The sequence below is a fragment of the Aquarana catesbeiana genome, linkage group LG01 (assembly GCF_042186555.1).
Source record: "Aquarana catesbeiana isolate 2022-GZ linkage group LG01, ASM4218655v1, whole genome shotgun sequence".
In the NCBI taxonomy this organism is placed as follows: domain Eukaryota; kingdom Metazoa; phylum Chordata; class Amphibia; order Anura; family Ranidae; genus Aquarana; species Aquarana catesbeiana.
In genome coordinates, this window is record NC_133324.1 from 367,405,518 (window position 1) to 367,419,287 (window position 13,770).

General features: G+C 38.5%; 1 protein-coding gene across 1 annotated transcript in view; it reads right to left on the reverse strand.

Moving 5' to 3' along the window:
- ERCC6L2 (ERCC excision repair 6 like 2) overlaps positions 1-13,770 on the reverse strand; it is a 244,036-nt gene that overhangs the window by 147,675 nt on the left and 82,591 nt on the right. The window contains exons 6-7 of the mRNA XM_073633138.1: positions 8,820-9,027; positions 8,391-8,531 (exon numbers count right to left, since the gene is read on the reverse strand). Coding sequence (XP_073489239.1) covers positions 8,391-8,531; positions 8,820-9,027 — 349 coding nt within the window. The remainder of the gene's footprint in view (positions 1-8,390; positions 8,532-8,819; positions 9,028-13,770) is intronic.

Below are 13,770 nucleotides of genomic sequence, written 5' to 3' on the forward strand. Positions count from 1 at the left end.
AATGTTCAAACATAAATACAGAAGAATCACCAGAAAAAATGCACATCAACTATTATTGATAAAAGAGTTAATGTCCCAGTCCACATTGATTACATAGGGGACTTAACTCTTAATTTCATGGATCCAGTGTGTCTAGCCTAGAAATTTCCCATCTGACAAAGCTTCCCCTCCAATGGGGGGGTGAACCTGTCAATAGCAATGAAAGAAGTGCCAGCCGGGTTTCTGTCATGGCACTCCAAATAGTGTCTTGCTTAATATTACATGCTCACCAATCCAGTCATTCATGGCTCTAACAGTGCGGCCCACATACTGTAGGCCACATGAACAGACCAGCATGTATACAACATTAAGAGAGGTACAGGTGATGAAAGTGTCTATGGCATAAGTCTTAGATGTGGCAAATGACTCAAAGGTATTAATCCGCCTAGCTTTATTTTTATTAAGGCGACAGATGCTACATTTCCGGCATGGGTAATAACCTTTGATTTTTTGAAAAAAAGACACCCTATTGGGGGCATTTAAATTGGGGCGCTACTTGGAGTCTTAAAGGGAGGACACCCCTAAAAATGACATCTGGAGTATCAGGCAGAGCAGGTCCCAAAACTCGATCATTTCTCAAGACTCCCCAATGCCTGGACACCATCTTCCTAATGTCCCGGTACTGTCACGAAAAAGTGGTGAGAAATGCAAAATTAAAATCCTTGTTAATCACCTTTTTCACCTTGCCATCCAAAAGGGTGGCACTATAGTCCCTACATCAGAGATAATCCCATCCAGTTCATCAGCTGAATAACCCTTTTCAATGAATCTTGCTCTGAGGACCATAGATTGTTTAATATAGTCATCATAAATAGTACATTTGCGCCTAAGACGTATAAACTGGCTTTTAGGAACACCTTTCAGCCAGAAGGGGTGGTGACAACTCCCTTGGCCAATATAACTATTCCAGTCTGTAGACTTGAAATAGGTAGAGGTCACAATAAAGCCCCCCTCCCCTCAATATTAAGGTCCAGAAAATGAATCTGGGAAGGACTGACCTCATATTGCAACCGAATCCCCAAAGAGTTACTATTTAGCCGCTCTAAAAAGGAAAATAGTGACGACTGATCGCCATCCCATAAGAGGAGGACGTCATCAATGTACCTACCCCAGAAGACAAGCTCCGGTATTCTGTTGGCATAGAACAAGTTCGCCATACTAGGGGTGAACTTGGCGCCCATGGCAACACCACAGCTCTGGAGGTAAAAAGAGCCTCCGAACCAAAAATAATTGTGGGACGTGGCGAAATTCAAAAGTTTCAACACAAAGTCTTTCTTGGGGCTGGATAGCATATCGATCCTTCTCAGAAATATATCCACCGCATCCTGACCATGTTGGTGGGATATGATCGTATAAAGCAGGGATATGCAATTAGCAGACCTCCAGCTGTTGCAAAACTACAAGTACCATCATGCCTCTGCCTCTGGGTGTCATGCTTGTGGCTGTCAGAGTTTTGCTATGCCCCATGGGAATTGTAGTTCTGCAACAGCTGGAGGTCCGCTAATTGCATATCCCTGCTTTCCCATTGCCAGCATATAGCCTTCCTTCCAATCAATCCCAAGTATTTGTATCACCTGGGAACAATCCCTAAGAAAAGAAGGTTTTTGAGATACAAAGGGTTGTTGAAGGAAACCATCAATATACTTCCCAATCCTCTATATAACTGAGTCTAATCCACTAATGATAGGTCTACCCGGTGGATTAGGTAAATTCTTGTGGATTTTTGGAAGAGAATAGATGACTGGCACCTTAGTTGCCATAGATACAAGAAAAGATTTTTCTTTCTTAGTGAGCAACCTGTCCTCAAAAACAAGCTTATTCAGCTCTTTCCTATACTTAGTAGTAGGATCATTCAAAAGATGTACATATGTGTGTCTGTATCAGACAAAATTATATTAATTTCTTCAACGTATGCAGATTTTTCTAGTACAACAATCCTGCCCCTCTTGTCAGTGGGGTGGACAACAATGTCATCTCTTTTCCTAAGGGACTCCAGCCCTTCTCTTAATTTCACATTATTGTAATTCTTTTTAATTATCAGTTGATGAATATCCTTCAGCACTAAATCTTTAACCACTTCAGCCCCGGAATATTTGGCTGCTCAATGACCAGGCCATTTTTTGCGATATGGCACTGCTCTGCTTTAACTGACAATTGCGCGGTCGTGCCACGCTGCACCGGAACAAAATTGACGTCCTTTTTTCCCCACAAATAGAGATTTCTTTTGGTGGTGCTTGATCGCCTCTGCGGTTTATTTTTTGCACTATAATCAAAAGAAGAGCGACAATTTTGAAAAAAACACAATATCTTTTACTTTTTGCTATAATAAATATCAATTTTTTTATCAAGAGTGAGTTTAGGCTGATATGTATTCTTCTACATATTTTTGGTAAAAAAAAAAAAATCGCAAATAAGCGTATAATGATTGGTTTGCAAAAAAGTTATAGCATCTACAAAATAGGGGATAGATTTATGGCATTTTTATTATTTATTTTTTTACTAGTAATGGAGGCGATCTGTGATTTTTCATCGGGACTGCGATATTACGGTGGACAAATTGGACACTTTTGACACATTTTTGGAAACACTGACAATTATACAGCGATCAGTGCTATAAAAATGCACTGATTACTGTATAAATGTCATTGGCAGGGAAGGGGTTAACACTAGGGGGCGATCAAGGGGTTAACTGTGTTCCTTAGGTGTGTTCTAACTGTAGGGGGGGTGGGACTGTCTAGAAGGAGAGAGAGAGAGATCGGTGTTCATACTTAGTATGAACACACGGTCGGTCTCTACTCCCCTGAAAGAACCGGGATCTGTGTGTGTTCTGTCAGGAGCGATCGCGAGTGCCCGGCGGTCATCGCGCCCGCCGGGCACTCACATCGGCGCGCTCCGCCCTAGTGGCCAAAAGGCGAAGCGACGTAAGGTAACGTCGTTTCGCCCAGCTGTGCCATTCTGCCGAAGTTAAACTGTGGTGGCTGGTCGGCAAGCAGTTAAATGCTGAAATGGATGGGGCACATTACCTGGCGGATTAAAAAGGGACGCATTAGCCAACCCAGAATGTCTAATCCCCCTCTTCCTCCACATTAGTTAAACAAGGCTGTTTTGAAATATAATAACATTAAGATATATCTTAATGTTAATTTTTCGAATATATTTCTGCATGTCGATAAACGTACTAAATTTATTCAGAGGTTTATCCGGGGGGTGAATTTTCAAGCCATGACTCAGCAAAAATTTTTCTTTATCACTAAGTGCACCTTTACTAAGGTTAAAAATCCCTGTTTCTTTTATACTCTTCTCCTCTTTTTGTCTGTGCCTCCTCCCCCTCTGGTCCCTCTTTGGGTTCCCCACCTCTTGTTTTTCTGGGGACATTTGGGGAAAAAAAAAAAGAAGGTTGTGCTGGACCATTAGTAGGTTGGCAAAACCTTCCTGAGGGTGGGTGGCCTGTTCTACCCCATTGAGATAAATGTTGCTAAGAATGACAGGATCTTGGAGTGTGATATGCAGGATGCTGAATAATATACCTGTTATCTGGCTCCTCCCAATAATCATCTTGTTTCCTCCTCAAGGGTTCATATTATTATACATCGAGATATTATCCGTGTGTACAGGGTAATGGTAATTGGGCTGAGCTCTCCCAATATTCTCACTGGGATACCCTTTATTATTAGGGGAACCTCCCTGATGTTGCAGATACTTAGGACCTGCTGAATGGTAGGAATGGTTGGACCAAAAAGGTCTGGATGGTGGTTTTCTCTAACCTTTCCCAGGAGTGCCCATACTACAATTCTGCCTTTGATGTAATGCAACAGATGTACCATTCCCTTTAGATGTAGTTGATGAAGAGCTCTAATTGGTATCTATATTAGTAGACCCATTCCTCTTAATTTGCCATTTAAAAACACAATTGTTCTTATAATAATCTACATCTCTATTATATTTTTTCTTCTTTTTAAACTTTTGATCCTGATCTTCCTTCTCTAAGGTTTTCTTAAGCAGATCGGATTTAGTTTTATACTCTTCCAAATCTTTATAGGATGATAATTTTTCTTTCAAATCACTAATATCCTCATCTAGTTGATTTAGCTTACGCATTTTCCACGATATTAAAAAATGCAAAAGGTCAAGCCCTACATCATTAAAATATTTGTACCAGCCTGGAAGGTCTGGTTCATCCTCCTGAGGGGTTATTTCAAACCTCAGACTTCTAGGGACCATATTTAATTCAAAATATTTCTCAAGAAATGCCACGTCCCAATTGCCACAAATTTCTGAAACCATGACGTTTTCTTAGTCGGGTAAAAAGACCTCCTATATCCGAGGTATTCTGAACCTCCAGATTAGTAAAAGCATCTTTTAAATCCAGAGATCTAGTGACTCTATAATCAAAGATATCCATATAATTTGAGATAAAGAGCAGCAATCAATAAACAGTAAACAAAAAATAATGTAATATCCGTGCGCACAACTAATATCGGAGTGCAGGAATTCTTCCTTCTTCCTGTTTGACCATCTATTGGCCCATGTGATTCTGGGTGTCACATGTCCAGTAATGAGAGTTCCGACCTATGTGTATTGAACTGCATGCTTGCATAAGCTGATCACACCTCTGAAAATGGCCTATTGGTTGAAATGCATATGTTGGTCTGCTGATGCCATAAGCACGCTACGTGGTATTTTTGGATTTTTTTCATATTTTTTTTTGAAGACAGCTGTATTTTGCATTGGATTTTAATAAATCGCATATCCCTACATATGTCACCATGAGTTTTATTTTTATGGCAGTGACTTTTTGATCTATCGAGTTTTTTACGATATGTGAAAACTCTGGAGTCTTGGAAAGAGGAGGAGGAATGTCCATCTTGTGGCTGTGTTATCTGCTCTGCATTAGATGGATACCTTGATGCCTGGCTGTGCCGTCGGATTGTTCTGGTGGATTACTGGAGAAGGATTGAGCTCCCTGTGAGGCCTGACTTAATCAACTTTCTGGTAAGGGCATTTTATATCAGCACGTTGGTGTGGTGTGTGGACTCACATGCTGAAGTCGGTGCAGGGGACCCTCCTCCTTCCTTCTCTCCAATTGTCCTTTTGGGTTTCATACATCCATTTAAGCACTGCATATGAACTTTCTACTTTTTAATATGAGTGTCTGTTGAAGCTGAATGACCGGATTTTAGGGTTTCATTATACAGTCTATGAAGCAAACATTCCGCATAAGGCAAATATCAAGACCATCCTAAATTGAAGATGCACACAGAAAGATATAGGTACATATGTTTTAGAAAATAACTACTAAAAATTGTCATTTTTATTTTTATATTGACTGATAAACTGCTAGGGCAATTAAAAGCAGATACCATTTGTTTTAGCCACTTCAATACCAGGCCAAATCTGACCCCTCACAGATACGTGTAAAAATCTACTATTCTATTTATTTGCTAGAAAATCACTTAGAACCCCCAAACATTATAATATATATATTTTAGCAGAGGCCCTATAAAATAAAATGATGGGTATATTATTATGTCACACGGTATTTGCGCAGTGGTTTTTCAAACACAATTTTTGGGGAAAAAATACACTTTAATTAATTGAATTGCACACAAACACAATATAATACCCAATTGTATGGGTAAAATATAAAAGATGATGTTATGCTGAGTAAATATATACCTACTTACACTTTAAAATTGCGTTTGCCCGTGGAATTACACCAAACTGTGGTACTTAAAATTCTCCATAGGCGATGCTTTAAGCGCCTTAACAAGTTACCAGATTAGAGATACACAGGAGGTCTGGCTCTATAATTATTGCCCTCGCTCTGACATTTGTGACGATACATCACAAGTGTGGTGCGATCACCGTTTACATATGCGTGCGTGACTTGCGCATGCGTTTGCGTGTATGCACGGAGGGGTGGGGTGCTTTAAAAAAAATATATTTTTTTAATATTTATTTTATCTAAAACTTTTTACACTGCCTTTTAATAAAAAATTGTATTAACTTTATTGCTATCACAAGGGATGAACAACAACATCCCCTTTGAAAAGCACGGATCATGACAGGTCCTCTTTATGGAGAGATCTGGGGTCTATTAGTCTCCAAATCTCCTCTCTGGCCTCAAATGCAGCCAATTAGATATAGATCAGTCTGATTGGCTGTTTTCCTGGCTAACGGCCAGGTAAACAAACAGCCTAAACTAGAAGTGACCGAAACCCTCATGGTTTCTGGGGTCACAGAGAGGGAGGAACAACATCAGTAGTTCTATGTAGTGACACCATTGTCGCCAGTCCTGTGCCCAGCAATTGGATGGCAGAGCCCAAGAAATGCAGCGGAAGGAGGAACTTCTGCTGAACAGGAAATGGCCGGCTGCAAATTTTGATCCCGGGATGATGACTCAAATTTGATAATGCCCTTGCTATAGGTGTAGACTATACATTTACATACCTCCCAAAGTCTGACAGGACATTGCTAAGTGACGCCTAGCCATTACTGCTCACCTCCACCATTACAGTAGTGAGCTTTTTCAATGATATAATATCTCTCTCGCGCGCGGTTTTTTCTCTACAGACGCTCCTTATCCGAACAGCCAGAGAATAAACACCATGCTTCACTCTACCCAAAACCAAACAAAAAAAAAATGTTTTGAGCAGAGTTCTCCTGCAGCACTGTCTGCATGTTTGCCGATATTTCATAGTGTAATGCAGTGCTTTACACAAGATTTCTTGTAAGTTGCTCAAATGGTTATAATGACATCAGATAATTGCATGTTTCCTTAGTTAAGGCTGAATGAGTTTAATATTCCAACCTGCCAAAAACAACAGGGCCCATATATCACAAAGTCATTACAGCAATAGAGAAATCATAGGAACAGACGCTTTAACAGTCTTTCCCAAGACATGACTTTATAATATTTCCAAAAGACCTGTGGGTACGCTTTATTTGTCTCACTACTTAGGAAAGCAGACACATAAACTGTAAGGTCACCGCTATGTCACAAATACTAGCCTAATTTTACACAGACAGGGAGCTTGAATGTGACTAGAAGAAAATGGCAGGTTTTCCAAGAAAAGAATGCTTTACTTGTAGATAAAAACTGATTTCCGCCCTTTTGTTAAAGGTAAATATAACACCTTATTCACTTGCTTCACTTATTAACTTTAATATGCTTTATTCAATGCACTATAAAAAGGTTTTCAGCAGCACATAAAATGACATAATATATTTTAGTGCATGTGTGAACAAGCCTGTAGTGAGTATCTTTCAGGGCATCATGTGTCGAGATGGTATAGCCCTTACAAAAGACAAATGACGGTGTCACACTCCCTGTTATGGCTTCTCCATAAGGCAGAAAAAAAAAAAGAAAACAACAAGGTATGGCCTCTGTTATGACATTGTGGGAGTAGGCACATACAAAGATTACTAAGGAGAGATCTTACGACTCATCTAACTGGTTATATTGCATAGTAAGTACACATGTGCCACCCAAAATGGGAGTTGCCATCAGCAGAAGAATTTAAACCAAGAATTAGCAAATAAACTGCAGTTACTAACTAGATATGTCTTCCTGATACTAAAAATTTGGTTCTGGGTTACTGGATTAAAGCGCATCTGCTGGAAACCAGGACAAATAATATAATAAAATAAATGCAAAAGCACAAGTCATTGAAAATCATATGAAAAAAAGCCAATTGTGACTGCGCTACATACATTCACCAAACTACTGGGTTCGCTACAAAATCCTTCTTAGTGCTAAAACTGTTAGTGTATAATATTACTCCAATAAATAATCTCAAAAATCATTAATACAATCAGGGCAAAACAGAGCAAAGTATTTTGGTAAATGTATTTAGCGCAGCTAAATGGTTGTTTTTCATTTGTTATACCTTAGTGGTGATAAGTGACTGCAGCTTCTTTTTCACTATACTGGTAATACCCATGGCGTGGATATTTTGTTTCTTACATATAGAAAATCCTATATCAATACAATTTGCAAACCCAGAGGAAAGAATTAAAAGAGCCCCTTAACAAGTCAAGTAAGCTGTTGACCACACTAAGGAACCAACAAAGGGGCTAGTAGGGTAGATGGAGGCAAAGCTAAGATCTACTTTTTCAGAAGTAGTTCAACTTGGGTACAACCAGCCTGACAGGATTTACATTAGATTATCGCTATAGCAATAATCACTGAGTTCTTCAGGCGAGGTGGGGGTGGGGGGGATTTCCAAGTCAATACTGTCTGTGGTTGCAGGAAAGAAATTTGCTCCGTCTATGGCCGGCCTTAGTAAGATTTAAAAAAAAAAAATACACTGTGTGTATATAGTCTCATAAATACAAAGATCACTCTTTACCGCATAACAACATCTTCTTCTTTTGAGCCCACTGCGGCAACTGCATTTCTCTCCTCCTCGAAGAACCAAGCTGACATCCTGAGTTTCAAGCACCGTTTGATAAACTGCTTTCTGGAACTCAGATAACGCGCAATATACAATCTGCAGTTGAAAAGGCAAAGTTTCTAAATGTATTATGGCAATAAAATGTCATTAGTTCAAAATTGAGATACTCATATGGATTTAAAGTGATACAAGATATAAATAATACAGTTATTTTTTAGCTAAATCATTTTTTTCTGCTTTTTCGCTGATCTACAACCAATATTGATCTTTCTTTATAGCCCGTGTTTATACTCTATCCCCTAGCCCCATTCTTTTCCATAGATATTTTCTTGAGTTAACGCGATTTCTTGCCGAAATCTGTATATGCAAAAAGATTATACATACCCGATCTTCCTTTTTTGGTAACTGGTTACTTATAAGAGCTTTGGTACGTCTCAGGAACAATGAAGACATTTTAATTGTTAGCTTCTCCATGACCTTTCTACCAGTGGCTAATTCTCGTTTTGTGGCATTGTGGCGTTGCCCAAGTTCTACTGGATTTGAAAATTCTTCCTTGAATTGATTTTTGCTTCCAAAACATCCAGGTACAGCCCTACAGAGGAACACAATTATGTTGAGGCCAAGTTCAGCTGCAACTTTCAATCTTAAAAGGGATCTAAAATTTTTTTTAATTTTTGCACCACACTTTTCTTTTTCCACTGGAACATAAAGCAGTTACACATTATCTAACCATTGCTTTAGTGCTGCCAAGCCATTACATTTAGTGCAGTTTATTAGTAATAAATTATCTAAAATCCTAAAAAAAAAGAACAAAAAAGAAAAAAAAAAAAGAAAAATAGATAAAGCTACGGCACCTTAAGTGGCCACACAAAATAATCTAAGAATTGGTAAACTGCAATATAATAAATGTTTGCTTTTGGGTTTAATAGTGCTTTAAAATAAGCAGCTAGAAATAGATCCTAACCATGCAATCTTAGAGTATGAGCAATAGCTGACTTTAGGTAAATACAAACGATTGTACAAATAGATGTTAGGTGGCCACATCTAGCACATCCAGCACCAGCTTCTGTGGCATTAGCCTCATATGCTATAAACATTCATCTGTAAAGGTGGCAGAACAATTCATACCAACAAGTACTATGCTGCCCAACCAGCCTGGTTTATAGCCGATAGTGTTTATTTTTGGAATGTTTCACTCTACCATCCCTCCCTCACCAGTCTTTTGACAACCAATTCCTAAAGTAAGAAACTAGCAAGAAGCACATTTAATTCATTTTATGCTGAAATTTAGAATTAAACTACATTGGATTCCACTTCTGTGACTTCCCGATGAGTTTAACTGCCTTTGGATTTTATCAAGTTACCAAGCCGTCATATTCTGCATGTAGACTGGGTCTCAGAAGGTATACTTTTTGCTTAAAGCAACATTTTAGACAGAAAAGGAATAGCAGCATTAAAATTCATTTTAATGCAGTACAGCATGAAATAGCAAATTTAATTACATAGTCAGGTTGAAAAAAAAAGACCACCTTGTTCAAAAAAATTAAATAAATAGTAAACCTCCATACCCACATTTGATCCAGAGAAAGGCATAAAAAAAACCCTCTGAACGCCCTCTGAAGACATAATGACGAAACGCGTCAGAACGTGCCCACGCGACCCATCAGCTGTACACAGACAACGTCATCCCGGGAATCATTGCGGCGGGCGGAATTGTTTGTATTCCTGTATCTGCGGTGAGCTGACATTGGCACTGTGAATGGCTGTATTGTTCAAGTGTATTGCTTGTAAGCATAACTTTTACTAGGTTTTTTTTTTCATAACATTAAACAATTATACAATATGGAAGCCTCCTATTGTATCTTTGCATGACATACCCACGCTTTGGTAACCTTCTGGCTATGGAGAGCTGATCCATCCAGCAGCTGAGGAGCAGGTTAACTCTGGGAATTGATCACTGGCTATACTGATGATTGCTTCTGGTAAGCACATTTGCTAAGGGGGTTGTCACACGGTGATTCGGTGAAGGTAAATTGGTCCCTGACTAGTGCACTTGATCTGTCTAGAAGCTCATTTTTTTTATCTCCGCCAGCTATATACATGCAACTATTAATTGAATGACTCCATTGCTTCAGTTATGCTTTTTGAATCTTATTGACTGTGTGTTTTATTTATTAATTTTATTTATTTTTGAGTACTGGGAGCAGAGCTCTTTATTATTACCAATATTTTATCTCTATTGAACATTACCATTTAATTCTTATGGTCAGCTGTATAATTTATCATATTAAGCGCTGTTAATATTTCTTCTCCTAAGAAATATATTCATTGTCTTATCCTTTAAACACATCATATTTAATCCAGGAAAATGTATGATGGACGTAGTGGCTATAGAATCATTGTGACAATAGGTTATAGGTCCCAATTATTTTTGTTTTAGGTTTATGAATCAGAACATACTGAAGCCAGTGGAGCAACTAGGTGCGGAATTGAAGTCCCCATATTTTTCTTTCTATACAAGCAGTATAACATTCATGCACCAGGCAGCCTCTTATAAAAGTTTACTGAAGCGCACATTGGGATTAATTTACTAAAACTGGAGAGTGCAAAATCTGGTGCAGCTGTGCATGGTAGCCAATCAGCTTTTAACTTCAGCTTGTTCAAAGAAGCTTTGACAAAAAACAAAATGTCAGCTGATTGGTTTCTATAAAGGCTGAAACAACTAATCGATAACTAATCGATTATGAAATTAATCGATTACTATTTTCATAATTGATTTATCGGCCAGTAACATAATGGGGTTAAAATAAAACTAAAATGAGCCCTTTATAGTACAAAAAGAGCAAATAATCGCTACTGCAAATATTACTTTCACAGTTCTATACTAAAAAAAATTAACCCCTTACAGTGGTGATTATCTGCTTTTTTTGTACTATAAGGGGCTAATTTTAGTTTTTTTTCACCCCAATATGTTACTAAACGTCTTAGACCTGGTTCACATCTATGTGTTTTTTGGTGCTTTTTGCAGAAACGCACTACAGTTCATTCACATGGTTTCCTATGGGGCACGTTCACGCAAAACGGTGCTTTTTTGGTTCAATATACTTCAATAGAGAAGCTGCAGAAAAGCATGTAATGTGTTTTTGCAGCAATATGTGTTTTTTAATCTGCCCAACAAATTGGCCAAAAAAATGCAAAAACGCAAATCGCAGCAAAATCACGTGCACAAAAATCAAAACGCACAGCAAAAAGCACTGCAGAAACAGATGAAAAGCAAACTGCATAGGTGTGTACTGAGCCGTATGCTGGCCACACGGATCAATTTTCAGACAAGAATATTCAGACGAAAAATCTATGTATATTCACTGAATGAAAGAACGAATGTTCTTAAAATTACATTTTTTTTTGAAGGAAGACATTGTTTTTGTTTTTAATAAAAAAATTTGATCACTGAGTCTGATGATATTTACCAGATTCACCCTTTACAGTATATATCCTCTAATAGTATATACAGTATATCTCCTCTAATAGTATATACAGTATATCTCTCCTCTGATAGTTTATACAGTATATCTCTCCTCTAATAGTTTATACAGTATATCTCCTCTACTAGTATATACAGTATATCTCCTCTAATAGTATATACTGTATATCTCTCCTCTAATAGTTTATACAGTATACCTCTCCTCTAACAGTTTATACAGTATATCTCCTCTAATAGTATATACAGTATATCTTTTCTGTCTGTTATGCTCAGAGTGGATTCGATATTTTGCTCCCTAACCATATAGTTGGTTATTTATATTTACCACTGCATAGAGATATTTAAAAATAAATTACCCTTTTTTTTAAAACTGTACACATTAACTAAATTATACACCACACTTTTTTTAAGGTTTTTAACCGAATAATCGATTAATCGAAACAATAATCGGCCAACTAATCGATTATGAAAATAATCGTTAGTTGCAGCCCTAGTTTCTATGCAGAGCTGCACCAGATTTAGCACTCTCCAGTTTTAGTAAATCAACCCCATTATATGGTCCTTTTTTACAAATGTAGCGCTGACAATTTTTGCCTGTCTTTGTAATGTAATGTTAAAAGTATGGATAATGCATTCTTTGGTATTTGGCATCATCTAGTGGCCAAAATGTGAAATGGACTTTATTTTTACATTTTGTTTCAAGAACATTGGAGGAATGTTACAGGAAGTGACTTTTTGTTTACATTGTACAAGGAACTGACCTACCCACAATGGTAAGTGACCTCCCATGGACACTCAGCACTGAACTGCATGCTGGGTAGGTTGTAAAAAGGCCCCGCGCGGCCATCTTAAGTCTCTTCTGGACGCATGGCCTGCCTGCAAGGATCTGTGAGGAGGTGTTCCACAGAGTTGTGGCCTACATCATGCGGAGCGGAGCAGCCAGCGATCCTGCCTTACATTACAGCGTGCTGGAGCAGCAGAGTGATCGTTCCAGAGACCCTTGAAGGATGTAACCGAGGACTCCCGGTCATCTGTGAAACGGAGCAGCGTGACGGCGTGGCCGTAGCAAATAGACTGAGATCTTGTGGAGCGAAGGCATCCATCTGTCTGGACCCAGTGTGGTGAGAGGGCTATTGCCCAAAGTTTTCCTAACACACTTTTATACACCTGAATCTGTAACACAGTGTGCTGGGACCTGTAGTCCCACACAGAGCTTAAGTAACTAAAGACTGAGTTCAAATAAGCCTCAAGCCTACCCTTTTCTATACTACTAGCACTGTGTTACATAAAGTTAATTGTATCGGAGACAGTTGCAGGTTACTACACTACAAGGATAATTTTCAACATCCACTTTACCTAACACTGGTTTATTTAACCGTTGGATTACAAATTTATAATTCATAAATAGCTAGCAGAAGACAGAAGAAGGAAAGGACTTCATCTCTCATTGCAAGGCCTTGCACTCTCCAGTTTATCAGAGGGACTGCATTATAAAGCAGGGGGAGCTCCCTGGGGATTGCATTTGTGCTTTATTTATTAACATTGTCTTCTTGTGGTTACAAGTGCGCACTGGAAGTGGGAAGGTGCCCAGAATTAAGGTGTTTCCCATTCTGGCATTAGTTCCACTTGGAGACGCACTTCCAAAGACCATTTAATATAACTTGATGTGTACCAATTATTGTGTGTACTTATTTGGCTGTTGCACTATGTGTGTGTGATGGACCAAATATTGTAATACTACTTTTGTACCAGCTCCAGTAAAATTACATTTGAGTACAACTTGTGTGGAGCATTGTTCCTTTTCTAGCAGGTGGAACATCAGATACCCAGGTAATGACAAAGGTATATTGT